General features: G+C 35.3%; 1 protein-coding gene across 1 annotated transcript; it reads left to right on the top strand.

The window, feature by feature from the left end:
• Positions 1 to 220: 220 nt before the first annotated feature.
• On the top strand, positions 221 to 17,488 carry LOC140522093 (uncharacterized). The gene is made up of 5 exons (XM_072637126.1): positions 221 to 1,308; positions 3,822 to 3,971; positions 7,440 to 8,237; positions 10,758 to 10,907; positions 17,372 to 17,488. Exons 1-5 carry the CDS (start codon positions 571 to 573, stop codon positions 17,486 to 17,488), a joined length of 1,953 nt encoding a protein of 650 aa, XP_072493227.1. The 5' UTR covers positions 221 to 570.
• Positions 17,489 to 25,668: the final 8,180 nt, after the last annotated feature.

Raw genomic sequence — 25,668 nt, 5'->3', positions numbered from 1 at the left:
TTGATTTGTAAAATGAAGTACTAACTCATCAGTAGTGTCCATTATTGCTCGAACAATCTATAGTTTTACGTGCGTGAAGTGCACTTCTGTTACACAATTAGCAATATGAAGGAATATAAATATTTCCCTCACAAGGGTGGTGCAAATTTTAGGTGAGATGATGTACTGAAAGTCCTTTCCAAAAACCTTGACATGTCTCAGATAGAATCATCAGTGTGAGACAGAATGTATGGAGAAAAGGAAACCAAATCTACTGAAAGACAGACAGCTTTGTGAGTTCAAAAATGGTGTCCAAATCTTCTGGTTGATGAAGCAGTTTTCAGCCGTATTCTTTCAGCAAATTGATAGAAATGGGAAAGAGGTGAAAGTCCCTCAGTTAACTTTTTCTTTAAATACACTATGCTTCTTGGCCCCTTGGCGTTTCCTTTGAATTTTTAAGGAAATATCCGAATAAGTCATTTTATTTTGAATAACATTTTCTTTTCTTTTCCTTATGTTTAGGTTCCTGTTAGGAATGTAAAGGAAAAATATTTGCAGGAGAAAAAGGACATCATACAGTATGAAGTTGCCATGCACAAAGTGGAATTAAAAACAGTAAAAATTAAGAATCAGCAAACCAGAAAGCACCACAGAGAAGAAACTGAAGCTTTGAAAGAGAAGAATGAGGAGCTTCAACAGGAATTACAGTGGAATAGAGAAGCATTAAGAAAAATCCGATTTCAATACAGTGGCCAAGTAAAGGTTCTGAAAGCTGAGAATGCAGCGCTGAACTCTCAATTGGAGAATGCAAAAGAAAACACAGAGAGACTAGAGAGCGAAATTGAATCATATAGGTCTCGTCTGATGTCTGTTATTGACGATTATAAGCAAAGTGAGGCGTCCAAACTAGCCCTTGAACATTCCTTTCAGGAAGCAAGAGATGAGTGGCTTCATGTACAGGACAAGTTAAACAGTGACTTGTCTAGTTTAAGAGAGAACCATGCTTTCCTTTCTGAAGAACTCTCTCAGGCTGAAAGTGGAGCCAAGAGTTTAGAAAATGAGCTAGACCATGTTCATGAATCCCTCAGAGAAAAGACATATATTGTAGAAAACACACAGAGAGAACTGAACCATGCTGAAGAGAAGGCAAAGGAACTTGAAGAAACAAATCGAGTGTTAAAGGAAAAACTCAACAGATGTAGTTTGGAAAATGAATCTCTCCAAGAAAGGTTACGGCAAATCCAGAGTGAAAATATGGTGCTTCAGCAAGCGCTTGAAGACACACAGAAGAAAGTCACGATGAAAGAAAAGCAACTGAGTGATGCTCAGGTACAGTTTATTGATCTCTTCAACAAACTTTATACTGATAGTGAAAAACAAGTTCTTCTAGTAGAAGACAGCAAGAAAGTGTTAGTCAGTGAATGTAACCACTTAGGAGAACAAATGTGTAAATATGAAATTGAGAAGGCTGAAAGAGGGTTCGGTCATTAAATGTCATACTTGGATAACGATATAGCTTTTTGAAATGAAAGTCAAAGTAATTTTAATCAAGATAATTTAGAAATTTGAATTCTCAACAGGCTGGTGAGGTTATCAACTTTCATTGGGGAAATGCTGATATGTAAGAATTGAGAATGAGAATCCATAATATGCTAAATAGAACAAGTAATGTCATGATTTTTAAGATAATATGAATGCAATAATAATTAAACATACTGTAATAAAAAGTAAGCAATGAAATTAAGAAATGAAAATAATGTGATACATAAAAATAATAACATAAAAACGAAATAAAAATAAAAATAAAAAAATGCTTTTTACCTTAAGAAGACTCAGAGTCCATGACATTTTGGTTTCATAAATATTTGTAGGGGAAATCGCTGCCTCATAAATGCAGATAATTTTTTCCATTTTAATAATTTTCCTAATATCCCATTTGAACTCTGAAATGGAATAAATTATTTCAAATGCTGAAGTTGAAGAGAGATCTTACACAAAAATGCTAGGAATTATATAACAGTTGAAAGGTAAAATTTCTTGTTTGATTCTGTGGAATATTCCCATTAGACATCTCATTAGCATTTAAACATATTCCACAATATGATTAGTTTCAATTCAGACTCCTCTCAACTACCTTTTGATGCATTAACAACTGGATTATATTTGTAGTGAAATTCCTTAGTCTAGACACTATTTTTCTTTCCAAGTGAGGACAGCAATTCTATTCCAAAAGATGATTTTTCTGCATTAAACGTTAACTTTTTGGGTTAATAATCTTATTTTTTAATTGTGCTTCACTAGTAATATTTTAATGTCAGTATTTTTTTATTGTTTTACGAATAATTCTTGCTCGATGTGCAAAATTGCAAGTTCTGGAATCACGGCCGTTTAGTTGTTGAATAAGAATAACTTTACACAGTCTAATACCAGCTCTCATTTTCTGTGATTTTTCATATATACAATGAGTGTCCATTATACCATATATTGTACTGGGAAATAATTCATCTAAAAAAGTTGAAAATTTTATCTTATCCTTCCAAAGCAGAATTTAGTAACCTTATGGGAATTCAGTACATTGTGCCCATTTTACTGTCTCAACTTTACATTGTCTCCTTTTAGCCTTATGTTTTCTTCAAAATAACTTCCCAGACTTTAGTTACAGTTAGTTTCACAAATTCCTTCATCGTGCCTAATTAGAGAAAAAATTTTGATCTCTTTTGATTTTTGCTTCATTTGGTATTCATAACTTATGCAATAATTTGCGTTGCACTATGATGAAATTAGAGATGAATTTTTGCAGTGTATCAGTCTATACACACATGACTTTGCATCTTGCGTGTATATGTACACATACACATATGAGAATGGATGAATACGTCTGTATGTACAAATCGCTGAACTTGCAACGTGCTGTGTATAGATTAGTGGGAGAACTAGCATATTCTTTCATAGTTTCCTTTTTTTTGTCGATTGACTGAAACCAGGAGTGTAATTCCTATCTGAACAGGAACAGGAATTCTTTGAAGGCTTAGCAAAGACTCTTGAAGATGTGAACAGTGCCTAGTGACCATATTTGTTGTTTTCATTTTGGCTTTGAGCAAAACAAATCATTCATATCAAACGCTTTTACCAAGCCTGACATGCGTACCGGTACCTACGTTCCTTCTCCCCAGTTAAACAATGAGAGGAAGGAAAATTCAAACGTTTCTTGTAGATGTCCTCCTCTTTCTAAATGTTGGTGCATAGAAATGAGGCAGTTAATTTCTCTGAAAAAAGGAATGGGAAACGATTAATGTGTCTATCAAGTACAAAAAAGTATACATTCCTCCCCCCTCATTCCAGTATTTTCCATGTGAATTTCACCTATAATATTTCAGTCCCTAGATAGCTTTTGAGGGGCTGTAATTATTCTCAAAAAGGAGTCAATGGGGACACCAGGCTGAATGTTCTGATATTTCAGGATTATACTGAGCAAGTGGAAAGTGCGCATTTGATCCATGCTAAATGAAGGTTGAGTAGAATAATCAAAAGAGCTTTCTTGTGTCAGGAGCCAAGTGTCAATCTTTTTCCCTAGAAACGACTAACGTTAGGACCTTGGGTAACTCAACTAACCTCTTTGGAGTTTCGTTTTTCTCATGTGCCACATGCGGGAATTTTGTTAAATACCATCTAAGATATTTATATCTCAAATCTATGAAAATTATGAATATGTTGATGAAATTAAATTGCATGCAGAACTATAATGACTTTTGATTTGAATTTTGAAACTATATTTATTTTATATGAGCTAATATTGCTTTCTGAAATCAGCAATAGAAATAATTTGAACACATATCTATCAGGCCAGAGAAAGACATCTTCAGCGAGAAGTTCCTGTTTCCGGCAACTATCAATCCATGAGAATAGTTTCACAACAAGTTACATCATTTTATCGAAGGAATTATGAAGAGAAGGAAAAACTACTGAAGCAAGTAGACGAAACCAAAAGTAAAGTATGTATGCAAAAAGATCAATAATTTGTTCCTGATGAATGGAAATTGTGTGCAGTGTGACATTTCCCTTTTGCTCGTCAACAGTATAAATTTTCTGAACGCTCTGTCTGTCATTTAAGTTGAATTAAAGTTAGACCTACAACCGCCACAATTTGTGCACATGAATTTCAATACTAATATTCACTCATGATGTCGTTGACAATTTGGTTTATCTGTCCTTACACAAAGAATGAGTGTTTTTCCAAGGACCCATAATGCCTAAATCATTTCTATGATTCTTTATGTTTAGAAAGACCTTTACCATCATTTTCTCATTTAATCCCCAAACAATGCTGTGAAGTAAAAATTATTTGTATACTTCCATTGAAACTTCTCCTTGAATAACAGGAAAAGGTTGTTTCTTCACAATTCCTAAATATGTAAATTGTACCTGCAAAATACAATTGAGAATTAAAGTAATGAGATGGATGATTTCATTAATATCTTCTAACTTCAGCAATCAGATCTCACCATGTGCATTTCTAGCTCCATACCTTCTTCACTTCTTGCTCAGTTACACGTTCTCATCTGCACTCCCCATCAAAAACCTATCTACTCTTCATCTCCAACAGGCTTGTGCATTCCAAACCCACGATATTTTTGCCATAATGCCATTGGGACTTTTCACCCCTAAGGATTTCTGAATCTCCTGAAATCCGCTTTTCATCTGATACCACCTAATTACCTAATACCGAATTGGGTATGTAAGTGAGCATTTATTGCTTTATGGTTTTCACATCTGTTGACAAACTATCACTTCCCTTTTCTAACTGTTTTTTGCCCAACTGTAATAAAGTTTCTTGAGGACAGAACAATGGATACTTCATTCTTTCTCGGTAGAACTTTGCTTTCAAAGCACACTGTCAGTAGAGGCAATTGTTATGATTGTTGTAGTACAAGTAGTACTAGTTGTAGTTCCAGTACTATTAGTTCTAGTGATAGGAGTACTTGTAGTAGTAGTCCTAGTAGTAGGAAAACAGGAACAAGGAAACTAAATGTTTATTTGTTGATTTTGCCAGCAGTTGAAAATGGTTGGACTAAAATACTTGAAGATGTTCTAGTCTGATTTTTATAAATTTTGAATTCTCCAGACCACAAAGAGCAAAGTAGAAATTGAAAACAAAATTATTTTTCAGTTGCTCGTATTATTCTCAGAAATTTTTTAAATGAAGGTACAGTTAAGCGTACAATAGCATGACAGTCAAATTCTTCTAACCTGTTCCCTTTAATGCTAGCAAATACCTTTCTCCATTGTCAGTTGCTTTCCCACATTTCCAAGTATTTAGGTATGGATTCATCATTGTAGAAGGCACAATCTATAGTAAGAGGTATTTCGGATACTCTTCAAAACAAATTTCACCCTAGTCGTCATCATAAATTGCATAGTAAGTACGTATCTCTTCCAAAGCAGGCAAAAAAAGAACTTTTGATGATGGGATATTTCTCCACTTAGACGTATGTTGGGGGAATTAGGGATAGAAATTTGCGTCTGGGGTTAGAAAGATTTGACTTCAAATGTGTCCACAGATTCTATCTGTGTGATCCTAGGCAAGTCACTTAATTCTTCTCCCTTTCCTTAGCCACAAAATGGGGATTATAATAGCACATACTTCTCAGTGTTGTTGGAAGAATCAAATGAGATAATGATTGTAAATCTCTTAAGGTTATGGCCTTTGTTCTTGGCACGTATTAGATACTTAAGAAATATTAGTTTCCCTGCTCCAAGGACATAAAGATCATTGTCCATTTTATACAAATAATACTACATCCCAAATTTTGATAAGCATCTCCAAATATTGCAAAAGACTTTTCTTAACCTGGCTAATTTCAGTAGACTTGGCTTAGTTAAGAAACTATTATGAGTTCCAGTCTTATTCTTCTGAAAATTACTTTTCTTTTGAATTTGTATTCTTGAGAAATTTTTCAAGGTGTCAGAAATCAGCACTGGAATGAAATAAGTTTTGTTTCCCAAGTAGCTCCCCTATCACTCCTTGTCTTCCTTTCCCTCACCTTCTTTCTGGAAGACCTGGATTAAAATATTAACCGTCAAAAGCTTTTTGCATCAGGATGCAGTCAAGAAACTAGGTGTGAACTGACTCCTGGAAGTTACAGCAAGGAAGCAGTAATTTAGAATCCATCTTTGGTAGGAAGAGGTAGGTCAATTAATTGGCATTCTGGCCAAACTGGCACTATGTCTTGTCTAATTTCCCTGATCGCGCAAGTTTTCACTATGGAAGATTTCAGTGAAATTACAGTTTCTCCCTTGTTCAAATGTTATTTCATCAATTAGTGAATAATAATTATGTGAACAACACTGTGATAGACCCTGAGAAGTATACGAAGACTGTGTGTGAGACACGCACTGTCTTCTTGAAGAATTTTCACTCTCTCTGGGAAGTCAATACAAAAGAGAGAAAGTTCATTTGTAGCAAAAAGTAGAATTTAAACAACTACTAAGTGAACGATATTCCTGTAAGTATTTATGAAAGAAGATATCAGTACAGGTGGAAATTAGAGCAGATGGTATTAATCCATTCATGTTTTTATTAATGAGAACATTACTCGATGCAAATTGGTTGAGTTAGCAGCCCTAGTGGAAGAACAATTGCTGAATACCTACGTATTATACATATATATATGTATATATATATATATATATATGTATATATATTTATACGTATGTATGTACATTTATATATTTATTTATATTGATATATCTGTTCCTGTGTGGATGTGTATATGTACACACAAAATTATACATGTACACATATGGAATTACACACACATGTGTGTGTTCATATAATTATATGTCTGAAATCTGGTAAAACTGTCAATCTAAGGGGGACTTTTCCAAGATTTTGTGTTCTGCTTCAGTCCATTGCCATCCACACGACTTTCAGCAAATGGTTTTCTGTCGTTAGGCTTCTGGTTCTTGAATTATAAAATGATGTACTAACTCATCAGTAGTGTCCCCTTTTGCTCTAATAATCTATAGTTTCAAATTCGTGAACTGCACTTCTTTTCCACACTTAGCAATATAAATAAATATAAGTATTTCCCTTATAAAGGTTGTGCAAATTGTAGGTGAGATCATGTATTGAAAGTACTTTCCAGAGACCTTGAAATGTCTGAAACAGAATCAGCAGTGTGAGATAAAATGTATGGAGAAAAGGAAATCAAATATACTGAAAGAAAGACAGCTTTGTCGGTCCAAAAACGCGTTCCAAATCTTCGATTTATGATGCAGTTTTAAGTCCTGTTCTTTGCGCAAATTAACAGAATGGGAAATAGGTGAAACTCCCTCAGTTAACTTTTCCTCTGAAGACACTATGCTTCTTGGACCTTTGGCGTTTATTTTGAATTTTTATGGAAATATCAGAATTTATAATTTTATTTTGAATAACATTTTTTTCTTTTTCTTATCTTTAGGTTCCTCTTAGGAACGAAAAGGAAAAATACCTGCAGAAAAAAAAGGAAATCATACAGTATGAAGTTGCCATGCACCAAATGGAATTACACACAGTAAAAAGTAAGGATAAGCGCACCAGAAAGCACCACACAGAAGAAACTGAAGCGTTGAAAGAAAAGATTGAAGAGCTTCAACAGAAATTACAATTAAATAAAGAAGCGTTAAGAAAAATCGGATTTCAGTGCCGTCGACGAATAATCGTTCTGAAAGCTCAGAATGCCATGCTGAACTCTAAACTGCAGAATGCAGAACAAAACATTGAGAAACTAGAGGACGATGGGGCATCATACGCGTCCAGGTTGATTAAAATCGTTGGCAAATATGAGTTATCAAAATTAGCCCTTGAGGATTCCTTTGAGGGTAAAAGAGATGAGTGGCTTCATTTAAAGGACAAACTAAACCATGACTTGTGTAGTCTAAGAGAGGATAACGGTGTCCTTTCTGAAAAACTCTCTAAGACTGCAAGTAGAGCCAAGAGTTTAGAAAATGAGCTAGACCATGTCCATGAATCCCTCAGAGAGAAGACATACATTTTAGAAAACACACAGAGAGAACTGAAGCATGCTGAACAGAAGGCAGAGGAACTTGAAGAACCAAATCAAGTGTTAAAGGAAAAAGTCAAGAGATATAGTTTGGAAAATGAATCTCTCCAAGAAAGATTAGGCCAAATCCAGAGTGAAAATATGGTGCTGCAGCAAGAGCTTGAAGACACACAGAAGAAAATCATAATTCAAGAAAAGCAAATGAGTGATGCCCAGGTGCAATTTATTGATCTCTTCAATAAAGTTTATGCTGATATTGATAAACAAGCTCTTATAGTAGAAGAGAGCAATAAAGTATTAGTTAATGTGTGAATGGAACCACTTCAGAGAGCAAACGTGGAAATATGAAAATGAGAAGGCCGCAAGAGGGTTCGCTTTTGAAGTATTTTGCTTGGATAAGTTTTAGTCGTTTTGAAATGAAATTCAATTTAATTTTTATCAAGATATCTTAGGAATTTGAATATTCGACAGGCTGGTGATGCTATTATCTTTCATTGTACAAATTCTGATATATAAGAATTGAGAGTGAGAATCCATGATATGATAAATAGAACAAGTAATATAATAATTTTTAAGATCAAATGAATATAAAAATGAAAATAACATGTACTGTAATACAATATAAGTAATAAAGCAAACAATCGAAAGCAATTTTAAACATAAAAATAATAATATAAAAGCTAAAAGTATAAAAATAATTTACAAATTCTTCTTTTAGGTAACGACACATTTTGCTTCAAGAAATCATGCAGTCCATGACATTTGGCTTAATAAATATTTGTATAGGAAATCTCTAGTATCCAAATAAAGATAAATTTTTATTTCATTAATTTTTCTATTATTCCATTTGAATACTGAAATATCACAAATTTTTTCAAATGCTGCAATTTAAGAAAAGTCTTCCAACATAATGCTAGGAACAATATTACAGTTGAAGTATAAAATCTCTTTTGAGATAACTGTGCAATATGCCCTTTACGAGTTTCATTAAAATTTAAACATACTCATCTGTCTAACTAGTTTCAATTTAGACACTTTTGAACTAATTTTTGAAACATTAACGATTGGATTCTATTTGTAGTGAAATTCCGTAGTCGAGCCACTACTTTTCTTTGAAATTTAGGACAGTGCTTCTATTCAGAAACATTATGATTCTTCATTAAGCGTTAATTTTTCAGTTACTAATCTTATTTTTTAATTGTACTCCACTATTTTTTCATCTCTTTTTTTATTTTTTTTTTTTTGTGGTTGGACTAACAAGTCTTGCTCAGTTTCCAAAGTTGCCGGTTCTGGAATCACTCCTTTTAGTTCCTTAATATGAATAATTTATACAGTCTAATAGCAGATCACATTATCTGTGATTTTTCATATATGCAGTGAGGGTCGATTCTACCACGTATTGTCCTGGGTAATGATTTCATCTAAAAAATTTAAAATTTTATCTAGTCATTCCATAATAGAGTACAGTTTACTTGTAGAAATTCAGTGAATTGAGCCAATTTTACTTTCTGAACTTTACATTGTCTTCTCTTAGCCTTATGTTTTCTTCAAAAAATTTGGCGTGACTCTACTAAAATTGACTTTTACAAAGTACTTCATCTTGTCTAATTAGAAAAAAACATTTGGCTTCTTTTGATTTTTGGCTTCATTTGGTTTTCATAATTTATGTAATAATTCCCCTTGCTCTGTAGTGAAAGAGGAGAAGAATTGTTGCAGTATATCATTCTATACACATACAGTTATGTTTTTCTGTGTGGATATCTACATATACATATATGTGAACGGATGAATACGTCTGTATGTCCAAAACTCTGTACTTCTAACATGCTATGTACACATAGCGTGTAGAACTAGCATATTTTCCATAGTTTCCTGTTTCTTCTCCATTGACTGAAACCAGGAGTGTAACTCTTATCTGAACAGAGAAAGCAACTTCCTTGAAGGCTTAGCAAGACTGTTGAAGATGTGAATAATACCTAGCTCCCATATTTGTTGTTGACATTTTGACTTTGGGCATGTTAAGTGCTTTTACCAAGCCTGACAAGCATATCAGTGCCTATGTTCATTCTCCAGCGTAAACCATGAGAGGAAAGAAAGCAAAACCTTTTCTTGTAGATGTCTTTCTTCTACGGACTGGCACACAGAAATAAGGTAGTCAACTTTTCCGAAAAATGGAATGGGAAACCTTTACATTTTCTACCAAGCATAAGAAAGTGTACGTTCTTCCCTCCTCTTTCCTTTACTTTGCGTGGGAATTTCACGTAAAATGTTTTAGTGCCTAGATAGCTTTGGAGGTGGTGTCATTCTTGTCAATTAAGACGTAATGGGGAAAGCAGGCTGACTGTACTGATTTCTGAGGAGTATTCTGAGGGAGTAGAAAGATCTCATTTGCTCCATGCTAAATGGAAGTTGAGTGATATGATCTAAACAACTTTGCTGTCTCAGGAGCCAAGTTTTAATCTTTTTCTTTCTAAACGTCTACCTTTAGGACCTTGGTTACTCATTTAACCTCTTTGGAGTTTAGTTTTTCTCACCTGCAAAATGAGGTTGTTTCCTTAATCCCTAAGAGATTTCTGTCTTTCAATCTTTGATAATTATGAACATACTGAAGAAATTAAGTTGTATGCAAAATTATATAGACTTTTGATTTGAATTTTAGAATTATATTTATTTTATACGAGCTAATGTTGCTTTATGAAATCTGTAATATTAGTAATTTGGACATATTTCTATCAGGCTAGAGTAAGAAATCTTCAGCGAGAGCCACCTGTTTCCTGCAATTATCAGTCCCTGACAGGAGTTTCACAACAAGTCACATCATTTAAGGAAATTGATTATGAAGATAAGGAAAAACTACAGAAGGAAGTAGATGAAACCAAAAGTCAAGTACGTATGCAAAAAGATCAGTAATTTGTTCTGGAAACAAATGAGTGGAAAGTATATTCAGTGTGACATTTCACATTTTTAAGCAATATATTTAGTTTTAATATTCTCCAATCACTACGACAAAACTTAGATTTTTTTCCCTCCCCAAGAGCCATACAATTCTATATAGAATCTACATATACATTCCTACTGAGTACATTTTCACTGTAGTCATGCTGTGTAGAGGAATTAAATAGATGGGAGAAATCATATAACAAAACAAAATATAACACACACACACACACACTCACACACACACAGAAATGATCTGTTAAATTCTGCGATTGAATTCCATAGTTCTTTCCCTGCATGTGGAAAGCATTTTGCCTTAGGGCATCATTGGGAATTTTTTTTTTTTCTATGAATATCGAAGTCTACCAGAAAAAGCTCTTGCACACTTTGGTGGTTGCTGTGCACAAAGTTCTCCTGGTGCTGCTCCTCTTGCTCAGCATCAAACCATGTAAATATTTTCAGGCTTCTCTGAAGTCATCTTGCTCATCATTTCTTATAGCGCAATAGTATTCCATTACATTCAGATACCATAATGTCTTCAGCCATTCCTCAATTGATGGGCATCCCCTTGATTTCCAGTTTTTGGCCACTACAAAGAGTGATGCTGTAAATATTTTTGTACATGTGGGGTCCTTTCTCATTTTTATTATCTCTTGGGGATACAGTCATATTGCTGTATATTGCTGGGTGAAGGGGTATGCACATTTTTGTAGCCCTTTCGGCACAGTTCCAAAGCGCTGTCCAGAATGGGTGGATGAACTCACAGCTCCACAAACAATGAATTAGTGTTCCAACTCTCCCACATCCTCGCCAACATTTATTATTTTCCTGTTCTGTCATGTTTGCCAATCTAATAGGTGTGTTGTGGTACCTCAGAGTTGTTTTGATTTGCATCTCTAATCAAAAGTGGTTGAGAGCATTTCTTCTATGATTATAGGTATCTTTAATTTCTTCCTCTGAAAATTGTTTGTTCATATCCTTTTACCATTTATTAATTGGGGAATGACTTGTATTCTGGTACATTTGACTCAGTTCTCTATATACTCTAGAAATGAGGCCTTTGTCCCCAACATTAACTGTCAAAATTCTTTCCCAATGTACTACATCCCTCTGAATCCTGATTGCATTGGGTCTAGTTGTGCAAAAACTTTTCAGTTTAGTGCAATCACAATTATTCACCTTTCCCTTCATAATGCTTACTGTCTTTTCTTTAGTCAAAAACTCTTCCCTTCTCCATAAATCTGATAAATACACTATTCCTTCCTCCTTCACTTTGTCCATGATATCAATCTTTATCCCTAGATCATGTACCCATTCATTCTTGTGCATGGTGTCATGAATTGGTCTATGCTTAGTTTCCACCACATTGTTATCCAGTTTTCCCCGCAATTTTCTCGAACAGTGAGTTCTTATCCCAGAAGGTAGGGGTCCTTGAGTTTATCAACCCAGAGACTGCTATATTCATTGCCTGCTATCTCTTGAGTACCTAGCCCATTCCACTTCTCTACCCTTCTCTTTCTTAGCTACTACCAAGTGGTTTGGGGAATTGCTGCTTTCTCATTTTACCAGTTTTGTCAATTTTCTGAACACTGTGTCTGTAATTTCCGTTGACTTAGAATTACTCCTCCAACTTCCACAATCTGTACACGTAAATTTTAATACTTATATTCACTCTTTCTGTGGTTGACCATTTGGTTTATCTGTCCTTATGCAAAGAGTGAGGTGTTTGTCCCAGGACCAATAATAGCTCAATCATTCCTATCATACTTGATTTTTAGAAACACCTTGACCTTCATTTTCTCATTTAATCCCCCAAACAGCACTGTCAAGTACAAATTCTTTGTTTCTTTCTGTTCAAACTCCTCCTTGAATAACAAGAAAATGTTATTTCTTCACATTTTGTACATATAGAAATTGTACATGGAAAGGATAAATTGGAGTTGAAGTAATTAGATGGATGCTTTCATTAATATTCCCTAACTTAATCAATCTGATCTCACCCTGTGGATTTCCACCTCCATACCTCCATCTTGTTTAGTTACTCTTCTTGTTTAGTTACACTTCCTCATCTGTGCTACCTATTCAAAACCTTTCTACTCTTCACATTCAAGATGTTTTTGAATTACAAAAGTATGATTCTTTTCTCATAATGCTTTTTGGGCTTTTCACCCCTGTTGATTCCTGAATCTCCTCAAATCCACTTTTCATCTGATACCACAAAATCTGGTATTTAATTACAGATAGATTGTCCTATGGTGATCGCATTTCTTATCAAACTATCAATTGCTTTATCTCATTGTTTTTTACCCAATTATAATGGAGTTCCTTGAGGACAGGGAGTATTCATGCTTCCTTATTTTCCATAGAAATTCCTTTTCCCAGGATGTTGGCAGTAGAGTAATTGTTATTATTGTAGTAGCAAAAGTAGTAGTAGTAGTTGTAATAGATTTGGTAGTAGTACTTCTAGTAGAAGTAGTAGTGGTACTGGTAATAATAGTAGTATTACTAGTGGAAAAACAAGAAGGACAAAACTCTATATTCATTTCTTGGCTTTGCCTAGGTTGAAAATGGAGTTAAAATGAAAATTGGCTCAAGGTGATATTTGGACGAAAGCACCTTGAGTTTGTCTATTCTGGTTTTTTATATATTTTCGGTTTCCCAGAGCCTCCAATGGCCACATATAAATTCAGTAAAAAAAATATTGTTGTTATTATTATTAGAAATTATTAAAATGAAGGGGAGGTTACGCATAGAATACCAACACAATCAAATTCCCCTAACGGGTTTCCATTATTAGGTCAAGTGCCTTTCTCCTTTTTCATTTGCTTTCCCATATTTATATCTAGTTGTGTGTGCTATTCATCATTATGCCTGCCAAAAAGTATAGAAGTGGATATTTCTGACATTCCTCAAACATATTTTCAAATTAGTACCCATCATAAGTGGTAAAGCAAGGGAAATCTAAGCCAAAGTGATCAAAAAGAGAATTTTGTATGATGAGATGTTTCTCAACTTGAAGGGGATTGGCAGCAATTATGGATAAAATCTTGAGCCTGGGCTGAGAAAGATCTGATTACAGATATAGCCTCAGATGCTTTTGGTGTGATCTTAGGCAAGTCACTTAATCTTTTCAGTATTCTCAAACATGAAATGGGGTTGATAATAGCACCTACCTCCCAGGGTTGTTGTGAGAATCAAATGAGATGATAATTGCAAATCACTCAACTTTATGGCCTTTGTTCCTTGCACACGTTAGACACTGACTAAATGCTAGTTTCTCTACACTGAAAACAAAAGACCATTGTCATTTTCATACAAATAACCACTGCCTCCCCAATTTTCATATCTACCTCCTAATTTTTCAAAAGCCTTATTTTGAACTCGTTAATTTCCGTATACTTCCCTTAGCTATGACATTATTACAAAGTCCAATCTCATTCTTAGAAAAACTTCTTTACTCTGGCATTTGACCCTTGAGACATTTTTCTAGGTTTCAGAACGCAGTACGAGAGTGAAACAACTTTTTTTTTCCCAATTAACTCCCCTATCCCTCATTGTCTTCATTTCGCTCACATTGTTTGTGGAACACATCGATTGAAATATTACCCTTCCAAACCTTTTAGTTTCAGGCTGCAGTCCAGAAACTAGGTGTGGACTGAGACCTTGAAGGTAAAGTAAGGAAGAAAAAAGTCAGAGTCCCTCTTTGTCAGTACGAATTACCTCATGTAATTGGTATTCAGTGCAAACTAGCACCCATTTCTAATCTAATTTCCCAGATCATCCAAGTTTTCGCTCTGTAAAAATTAGTCAAATTACAATTTCTTCCTTGTTCAAAATTTACCTCATCAACTAGTGAAAATCCATATGTGAATTCCACTATGAGAGGTTCTGAGCAGGTAGCAAAAGCTATGTGTAAGACATGCACTCTCTCCTTGAAGAATTTTCAGTCTCTCTAGCATTCCAATGCCAAATAGAGGAATTTCATGTTTAATACAATGTAGCATATAAACAACTACTAAGGGCATGGTAAACATGTAAGCATTTATGAAAAGGAGAGATCACTATAGGTGGAGGTTAGAGCAGATGGTATTATCCAGTCCTGTTCTCAGTACAAGAAGTTCCCAGAGCAAATTTGCTGAGGTAGCAACTCTAGTGGAAGAAAAATTGCCGAATATCTGAATTTTATATATGCGTACACACATCTATACATCTGTTCATATGTATATTAATTATTGATAGCATATATAGGAGGGTGAACTTTAAAAATTTTGCGTCCTGGCTCAGCCTCTTGGCATACAACTTGTTTTTATGAATGTTTTTCTCTCTCAAACCTTGGATTCTTCATTTATAAAAAAATCTGTACTAACTCATGACTTGTCCATTTTTGCTCTGCTTATAGTTCTAAATGAGTATAGTGCAGTTGATTATCCTGAAAATATTTAGTGAATTCCTGATAGGTCCCTATACAATATATCACCAGTAGACACTGAAATAATAAAGAACTAAAATGAGAGGTGATTCTCAATGTAGGCATTAACCCGAATAGCATACTCACTCAATGCTGCAGACAAAAATCTCAAAGAATGTAGTGAAGGCAAGGTTCATTGAAGCAAAATAGTAAGGAAAGCATTGAAGAAAAGTGAGAACTTTGAGTTGCCTTCGAGATTTGGGAAGGGATCAGCAGTACAGGAGAGCAATGGAGTCCAATAGGCTAAGAAAGTGATGGATTAGTAGGATAGGGAGCGATAGGAAAATACGAAAAGGATAGGAGTGTGAGGAGGGGAGCCGTAAAGCAATTAGAATTAAAAGTTGGAAAAATGTGATGAAGTGAGATATAAGAGAAAAGAAGACGGAGAATTTAAGCCTCAATCTGATAGCCCATAGAAGTTCCTGTACATGGCAGTAACATGATCTCAACGATGTTTGATAGTACTTGGCTTAGCATTTTGTAGGAAAGATTGGTGTGCGGGCAAAATTAGAACAGAAAGACTCTGTAGCCCTTTTGTTTTTAATTAAACTGTATGCAACTGATTTAACACCAGTGTGATTGCTTCCTCCTTTGTAAAATGAGAAGGTGGGATTAAATGCTCACCTCCCTCACTCTTTGATCCTCGGCTTGAAGTCATGATCCAGGACCAAAGGGGTCTCCATGAGATAGAAGAGGAAAGAGAAACAGGGTGAAAGGATAATTTATAGGGAAAATAAATTACCAATCACAGAAGAGAAAGAGGATCTATGTTTCAGTGAAGTCAGAGACTAAGAAGAAAAGTTTTTGGATACCAGTATGACTTCTACCTCTTGAGAATGCAGTTGTAGTAGACTAGTAAGGAGGGAATAACTGATTTTATGGCAATGAAGAAAGGCACTATGTTTTAGGAATAGAGATCTTGCCTCAGACGTATGCATAGGTTGAAATCCCAATGTTGACACAAATGGCTTCATGATCCTGGGCCAGTTTTGCATAATTTTGGTGCCCTAAGTTATTCAGTAAAACTCTGAGAGTTGCAGATTCTGAGACGTCGGTTGAGGGCAGGACCTCTTTGTACTGATACGTTATAAACGTTATGACTGGGCATTTCCTATACCAATTAAGTCACAGATAAATAGAAAATAAATAAGGGAAGAGTTACAGATAAATAGATGAATGAAATGGAAATAGGAAGTGAAGAAATTGCAGCTGTGGTAAAAATTCATTGGAGAAATGTGGAAGCAAAGAGGAGAAATAGGAGTGAGTCTACAATACAATCATGCAGTATTCACCACAATGAGCAGGCTTCTGTCTTTCTTTGCAAGAGAGTAAAGAGCACCTGGCTCATAATCTGGAACAACAGATAACCACTCAAGGAGAAAAAGAAAACGTCAATTTACTCACGTTGCATCTCTCTTATTTCAGTACAAAGAGATTAGCAGAACTGTTTTACACCCTTACTTACAAAGACATACATTGTCATTTCAACATAGGAATGTGTGGAACATGGGTCAGGTGTGCCAACGCAAAGGGGAAGTGGAGCTGAACGGATAATTATCATGGGCTCTAGAGAAATAGGAAAGGCCAATGTTCCTCCAAGGTGTGGTGTGTTGGGAAACTTGGCCCACTTTCTATTCATTCCTATTCATTTCAATCATTTCTAAATTTATGAATATTGTCAGTAAAAGTAATACCTATATTGAATCAAATCAGAACTTTCATTGATTTAAATTTCAAAAGAAAAGAAATAGTTTGTAGTGAAATCACAGGAAAGGTATGTCATGTCAAGGAAGATCAATCATTTTCAAATCTTTCCATATTTGTTTTGTTTTAACAATCTATGCTTAAATTGATATTTACAGTTGCAGCTAGAGTTAATGAAGAGAATCCCTTTGAGAAATGCCAGTTCAATTGTGATATTTTTCATTGTAAAATTTTTTTAAAGCTTCGTATTGAAAGGGAAAAATTCACGAGACTCAATGAGTGGAAGCAATGTCTGGAAGATTCTCTAGAACGACAAATGAAGAGAAATGATGAATTAGAGGAAGATTTAAATCGGTAAGACCCCTTTTGGCAGGCCTTTCAAAGGAAACATTAAGTAAGCAAGGATTTCACTCTTTTGTTAAATACTGAGTACAAATTCATTTTGTATATTAACACTTAAAGAATTCCACCATGGATGATTCTAAGTGAACAAAGGGGTTTTTTTTTTTTATTTTCATTTTCTTCACTAACCTACCGCTGACAAATATACCTTGTGTCCTGCATCTCTGAAGCTATAGTAAAATGCTGCATAGCACCTGTACCTTAAAGTATGTTTGGTGGAATGATACTATACAGCATTTGACAGTCGCTTGTTCTGTATACTATTTCTGGACACAAATGCTTCTCTAAGGTAAATTTCTATGTTTTCTGTCCTAATTTATTTCCTTCATTATTTATCTAATTTGTTCAATTGTCATTCAGTCAAAAAGTATTATCAAACATCCATTCTATATAAAATACTGTGCTGGTCCTGGAGTGACAGGGGTCCATTACTAATGTGCAGTCCCTGCTTTGACAGTGAGTGATTGTAGGCTATTCAAAGAGGTAATGTAGGGACCCAAATAAGCTGTGCAAATGAGAATGTATTAAGTGCTTTAGAATGGTCGAAATGAAATGCAGTCAGAGACTGAAGGAGTAAAAGGCATCTTCTAATTTTGTGGGATCAGCCAAACTAAGTTAAGTATATGACTTTTGAGCTAGACCCCACAGCATTTCTTGACCTGGGATATAAGGCTCTTCACGATGTGCCAGCAGCGTGCCTTTTCTCTCTTCAATTATATTATTCTGTCTTCTATACTTTACACTCCTGTTCAACTGGACTATTCTCTGTGCTTCAAAACATGCCTTGGGCTTTCCCAAATCTGTCCTGTGCCTGTGATATTTACCCATGGTATCTACACTCATCCTCACCCAAATGCAGTTCCTCACTGAGGCCTACTCTGATCTCTGTTTTTGGTAATGAATGACCTTCCCCATCAGAGTTGACATTGAAATTTCGATTACACTCCCCTAAAGCTCTTACACGTGGTTGTATATTGTCATTATCTGCACATTTATTTCATATCCCACTTGGATGAGAGCATCGACCATAGTCTGTCTAAATTCTGTATTCTGTCACACTTTTGAAAGGTAAGCATTTAATGCTTTCAAATTGCATTGTAACTGAATTCCAGTGGATGACTTCTAATTGAATGTGGCAAGAAGTTATCACCGCTGAGGTATCAGATCTTCTTACCACAGGAGAGAGGTTGCCGTATTAGTGGGAGAGGAGAATCTCCAAATGGTCCTGCATTTTCCAGGACTTTAATTTAGCAGTGTTATGATAGAATTAGTTTTTGCGGGGCTTTTATTGAACTGCTTTTAAGAGTACTACCTCTGAGTGGGAGGGAGAAATGCCTCCCCTGTTCCACAAAGTCAGTTTGCAAAGGAGCGTTTGAGATCCATCTGATTTTTCAAGTTAGAGACTACCTGTAATTCCATCCACTAAAGCAACATTTTAAATGCAACTTGGTATTCCAATAGCATTAAATGAGATCATTTGTGTTTTGTAGCCTAGGACCTTTAAACACTTGCCCAGCCAATTTACATGGATCGACAATGAAAATAACGAAGAAACAACACAGCACTGTAAAACTTTTTTTATTCAAAATGAATTTCCTTATCCTTTAATTGTTGTATTATATTATTTGGAAGGCATCCTTCGTTCTACAAATATGACAGCATAACGAGAAATCATGTGGGCAGTGTTCTAAAATGAAGTGACATTAATGTAGAGCTGATGACGAATATATATCTTTTGAAAGAGAGATGAAATCATTGGTGAGGCTACTGTTTCTCTGGTTTTATTTCCCAAAATATCGTCAGATGTGTTGAGTAATGACAACAACTCTTTTTATATTTATTTTCTTCTCTATGATTGAGGTAATTTAAGGTAGTGGTTCAAAAATTACCCTTTTGAAATGTATAATATGTAAGCTATGAAGACATTGACTTAATTATTCTGTTCATTGTCACAGATGTTTCAACGCGTTGCAAACAGCCATGACGGCATTAAAAGAATATGAAAATGGAGATGTTGTTGACCAGGGTGGGAGTGAAGTGAACTCATTCTGAAATGGATAGAGAAATTAATGCTTTAAAAAATCAGGTAATTCTGAATATTGAATTGTGTCAAATGACTTCCCTTGATATACCTTTTGAAATAGTTACAATATGCACCAGGCCATTGGACACCAATGTCCTTGAGATTTACATCTTCCCCATGCTAGGAAGACAACAATTACTATTTCAGGCCTAGTCTCCTCTTGCTGTTCTTAGCAACTCAGTAAACAAGCTTGGGACTTGATAATCTCCCTGAAAATTCTGGGCTCTACTAACTTTCTTTCTAGATTTATATGCTAGAAGGTTTTCCTCTTCTGCCGTCTTGGAACTTATATCAAATAGAATGTATTTAAATATATTGTGTTAATGGTACTTCTCAAGGATTAAAAAGCTTTCTCAGGTGAGAGAAATATTAGACTTGTTCTACTCATCAATGGAAGTGTGCAAAGACAGAAATTTAGATTGGACCTCAAGAAAAACTTTCCAGCAATCAGAGTGCTACCAGAGGGAGATAAGCTATTTGAAGAAACACATGATAGAAAGTCTTTTAGGGGCACTGATTGCAGGATCTCTTAGAACTTCTGAACTTCTTCTGACACTTCTTCTTGATTTCTAAAGATTCAAATCATATCTCCCCCAAAAAGATGACTACTAAGCAGAAACAATTTGAAAAGCACTCGCTCTTTAAGAGCTTTTAAAATGGCAAAAACACCCTCCCCCCACAAAAAAAACAACAACGAAAGCAATTTGATTGCAAGGTGATTACCGCTGATTAAGAACCTTCATAATACAAGGTAATTGAGTTAAAAGATTTAAAAGTGAAAACAGGACTTGAGTTGTTTTAAGAGGAGAAAGGAGTGGAATACTTAGAAGATTTTCATATCATTCCACCAGGACGTGGGTGAAACCGACTTCCTTGCAGTATGGCCTATACATTGCTCTTCTGTTTTAGGGAAGCAAAGATTTTCTCGAACTTGAGGAATAATAAGTTGAGTAATTCATCTTGAACTATTTCTTAATTTGTAAGGATTCTAGTATTTGGTAATATTGAGCCATTTCCCCAACTCCCAGCAGGAGTTGGGGGAAATTCCTAGCAAGGTTTTGAAAAACAAGTGTTCAAATGTGATCCCACTGATAATGCTTAAAGTGCTATTTAAATGCTAACTAATAGTAATACTCTTTTTTTCTATGTCAAGTGACTCCTTAGAAACATTTTATCTTAACTCTCATTAATGTTCGTAGATGATATCTCTTGTCTTGCAGTTCTCATCAATATTTATCATAAAGAATTAACTTCTTAACATTTATTGAGGATTGGTCCTCTGGAAGGCAGTGGTAGCATATGTTTTATTGATCACTTATTTCATTCTGTCCTCTAACCCCTGGGTCTGAAGGAATAACGACCGAGTCCTGTTTAGCGTGTTGGTTTATTCCCTTAAAGCACTTGGGGAGCAGGAAGACGGCCATTTCACAACAGACGCTCTGAGAAACAATGTGATGTCCCTGGGTACTGTCACCTGAGTTTTGAGAAAGACCTCTCTGCTTTTCTCTGGCTCTGTAACCCAAAATCCTACCATGTCGCTTTCAAATGGCTATAAATGTATTTGCTTTCTCAGTGAAGTTTCTGAACATAGAATCAGTGTTCTCATTAGAATGAGAAAGGAAATTGCATGTCTTTCCAAATTCCTTTTGAGATGTCTTGATGCCTTAGGCCTGGCATAAGTGAAGAATTTATTGATCTCCTTCGAGTATGAATTTTATTGATATCTGCGCACTGTATTAAGAGCTGGAAAAAAGATGCATGAGAAAATTAGAGATCACAGAAGAAAATATGGGATGAAATATGAAATGTGGATTACACAGAGTATCAGAGCTAATCAAAGAAATTCTTGGTTTATCATTTCAGTCTTAATTTTGTTTTTGATTTGTCACTTTACCTGAATAATCATTTCAGGAAATATAATTTGTAGCTGTAATATGTAGAGAATGATGCATTTAATTACAACTGAATTCAAAATAATTTAATGTTATCAGTTTAAAATTAGTCTTTAGTTTGAAAGACCTAAATTGAATTGGTGTAACTTGATAATGTTCTTTTATACAGATTAAATACCTTACACAGCAATTGGAAGCAGCATTTTCATTTTATAAACACTTGGCATCAATTAATCAAAATCTTCAAGAAGAGGTTTTTTTTCACGAAAACCTTGCAGAAGAAATGTGACCAGTTGGAAGCAGACAGCAAACACCTGGAAGAAGAAGTTGTTGCTATTAGACATCATCTGGAAATTCTTAAGCTAAAATGCAGCTAAATGGCACAGAATAAAAACATGATCTTGATGAACGAGCATGGCTGGAAACTGATGAAAAACCAAAGGAACTCCATACATTCCTCCAGGTAACTTCATTTACCACGACTATGATTGTAAAATATTTCAATGTAAATGAAATTTTAGGATATTTTTCCCGGTTCTACACCCAAAGTAAGCATTCCCGGAGATTCTGGAGTTGAAGACAACTTTTGGAATTATACATGTTTTTTGTAATGATCCTAATACTAGCACCAGAGTAAGTACCAGAGTGCAAACTAATGACTAACTTCCTGTAGAAATAGGGCTGTTGTTGCTTTTAGTTAAAATTTAATTCAGATGAACTTTATGATCAATACTTTCAAAGTTCGAATGTATTTTTAGAAATTCAGAATCGGTCTCTGGATCTCTGACTGAAATTAAAGTGAAAGCTAAGAAGTAGACATCTGTTAATTTCCACGATAAAACTGGGCAGTTTCTCATTAATTTCATTCTTTGTTTTCCGTTTGGTTTAGACTCAGCAGAGACAGACAAGTTAGAACAATGAAGAGAAAATAAATTAGAAATATTTATAATTACAAATTAGAAAATAAGAATGCTGATCTAAGGAACCAAATGGAGCAACCAATAAGAGAACTGGAATCCCAACTCTCAAGAATGACAAACTCATTTCAAGACGGTACTGAGGGAGAGAGAGACAGAAATATGCCCAGCTTTCTTTTGAAGATTTAAAAATGAGACAATTATTGTCAAACAAATTATACAGGTAAGCCGAGGCAGAGAAATAATACTTGAACTTATCAGATTGCTCTTGAGCTTTTCGATGATGATTTTTAACAAATCCTTAAGTCACAAATCCATGACTCCATTGGGAACTCGGTATCAAGAGTAGACATTATATTCATTAATAGAAATGAGTAAACCATTTTTTTTCAAAGTTAACTAGGTAGACAGGAATGAAGTGTGGTCCATTGGAGAAACGTTGGCTTGGCTGTAGAAGCAGAGGACCTGAATTCAAATTTTGCCTGTGATGCTTAGTCCCTGGTCTCTCTCATTCCCTGATCCTGAAACCTCTGGTTATTTATTCGCTGTGTCTATCAGATAAAACACAAACTGAAGAAAATGAGTAATAACCTTCATCTTTAAAAAACAATCTTATGTATCTGCTTTCGAAAGGCTGTTAATGTTCAGACTCTTGACAGCAAACAGTGACTGAAGAAAAATGTAGGCAATAGGAAGTCAGAAATATAGATAGTAGGAAATGAGTTCATTGGAATCAGGAAGAAAAAGAAACAAAGAACTCTCTTACTTTCATAAAGTTTGAGGGAGGGTATGAAGGCCTCAGTCTATACTGGGAGTTCTTATTACTGAGTTTTACCCAGACATATGTTTTCCCTCCCTAAATTCATTTATTCAAGAATAGGTTATGCTTTTTGCTCTCACCCTTCTTTGCACCTTTTGCCTCCTTTTCTTGGCGTGTTGCTATCTTGATATGTAGTCTAAGGATATTCAAATGTGGTGGGCATAGGGTAATGTACAAAGTCAAAAAAAATATTTCCAATACCCAGCAGAAAAACACACCTTCCAGGAAATGTTCAGGAGATGAAGGAGCGCTGCCTTCTAGGACCCTTGACAGTAGGACTCTGACCAGTCTTAATTCATCCTGCTCGTCTTCACTCTCATTTTTCAGCCAAACTGCTCTACCACTTACTCTGTATTTTGTCCTGCTCTGTATCCATTCGGGCTATCTGTTGAAATCTCTCTCTTCCTTCAGACACTTTCACAGGTGTAAATTCCAGGAAGCTTTCCTGGATTTTGCTCATCTCCCTGATAATCATTTCCCAATAAATTGATTTATTTGTTTCTTTTAAAGGCATACTAAATAAAAACTCTATCAATTAATGTAACAGAGTACCTACTACTACATGCATGATAATGTAATCCATCCCAAAGTTTGCCAAACTTTGACGTAACAGCCATTTTTTTTCTGAACTATTCATAAAGGGAAAGAGTGGACCAATATTAAATAGAAATGACAATGATTATATGTAAGTGTTCAATTATCCCAGGGATCCCTGAATTCATTGGTCTAGACTCTAGCCCAGATTCCCTAAAACTGATACAGATTGAACCCGAGAACCTTTCTCCATCTGGTCTGAGTTACCTAGAGACTTTTTTATTCACTTCTCAGCAAAAACAATCAGCATCTTATTGCCAGGATTTGATTGATCCCCACAAGAATGTACATATAGGGACCAACTTTGATCACATCCAGTAGCATAAGCTATCCCTCTCTCCTGGAAATTAAACCCGTCTTCCAGTTGCCAATAACAATTCCACTGTATCCTTCCTCAACCTGAAAATGCTTCCAGTATGTATGTCCTCTGTTCTCAAAGCAGACCAAAATGACATCATTGTGCTTGAGTCCAGATTCAGTGTGTCTGACTGTGGCTGATGATACCAGTTCCGACTAGCAATGGTCTACCTCACTTTAGGCAGAAATGGTCCTTGTGAGTAGTTGTGAACAAATTTGGGTATCCTGTGTTTCCTTTGAGCTATCTCAATTCAGATTCGTTCACAGAGCACAACACCTTTTATGATGTGGTCACCCCATGATGAGCAGTCCTGTGCCAGTGTCTCCGATGTCACATAATGAATTTCAAAGTTCTTAAGAGAGACCATGAGAGTGTCCTTGCATTGCTTCTTCTAACCACCGTGTGAATGCTTGTCCTTTGTGAGTCCTTCAAAAAAGAGTCTTTTTTGCAAGCGTAAGTTTTTCATTCAAACCATGTGACCAGCCCATCAGAGTTGGAGAGTTTGAAGGCCTGAACATTCAATATCTAGAAAAGACCTCAGTCTGGTACCTTGTCCTTCTAGATAATCTTCAGAATCTTCCTAATACCATTCAAATGGAAGAGATTCCGTTTCCCGCCATGGACCTGCTATAGTGTCCAGGTTTCACAGGCATACAACAGTATAATACAGTTTCTCTTCCATAATATTCTTTGGACCCTCCCAAACACTGAGTTAGGTCAGTCAGTGCCTGTGTCAGCCTCATTACCAAGGCTGTGATGCTAGGTAAGGTGATGAAAGAAAAAGACTTCAAAAAGTGTGATCAGATTTAGCAGTGAAGATACCATTGGCAACCTTGGAGTAAGCAGTTTGAGTAGAGTTTTAGGGTCACAGTCAGATAAATGGGTTTGAGGAGTGACTGTAAATAACTCTAATATTTAGACAGGGAAAAGGAGGGGAGACACTACATAAAAATATCCTGAAGGGATGCCAAATTCAATGAAGATAGGAGAAATTTTAAAAACCCAGAAATTAAACATATATTGGATAGTGTGGTGTTTATATCACCTTTCATACATCATTGTCCTTAATTTGCACTTTTTGAGCCTAGTATAAAGGTCATGTTATAATATCTGAAATGAGAATACATAAACTCTATAAATTGTTATTTGCATTTTAGATTTTTAATGCATATCGAAAGTTAAAAGGTTAATCATGAAGAATTTAGAGTAAACTTTGAACTACCTTATATTCTACTCACATTAAAATCCGTCCTTGGAATCCTAGGTAACTCTGTGGTGCTGGACAAGCCACCTAACATCTGTGAAATGAGTTTGAGTAATGTTTGTCTCACAAAATGGTTGTGAGGATGCCACAAGATGATGTATATAAAGTGTTGTGAAAACCCTCATGTGTGAGAGAAATGTTAGCCACCGTTATTATTTTAAAGATTTCTGATTTTTTTTTGAATTTTCCCCTACTGTTACTTATTTTA

The sequence above is a fragment of the Notamacropus eugenii genome, chromosome 2, assembly GCF_028372415.1.
Source record: "Notamacropus eugenii isolate mMacEug1 chromosome 2, mMacEug1.pri_v2, whole genome shotgun sequence".
NCBI lineage: Eukaryota > Metazoa > Chordata > Mammalia > Diprotodontia > Macropodidae > Notamacropus > Notamacropus eugenii.
This window is presented reverse-complemented; position numbering and strand designations above follow the sequence as displayed.

What these genes read in the sequence shown, in the direction of transcription:
- LOC140522093 (XM_072637126.1), top strand. Translation starts at nt 571, where the DNA reads ATGCACAAAGTGGAATTAAAAACAGTAAAAATTAAGAATCAGCAAACC. An exon ending in AGCAACTGAGTGATGCTCAG is followed by an intron (nt 1,309 to 3,821) that starts GTACAGTTTATT and finishes CATATCTATCAG; the next exon opens with GCCAGAGAAAGACATCTTCA. An exon ending in AGCAAATGAGTGATGCCCAG is followed by an intron (nt 8,238 to 10,757) that starts GTGCAATTTATT and finishes TATTTCTATCAG; the next exon opens with GCTAGAGTAAGAAATCTTCA.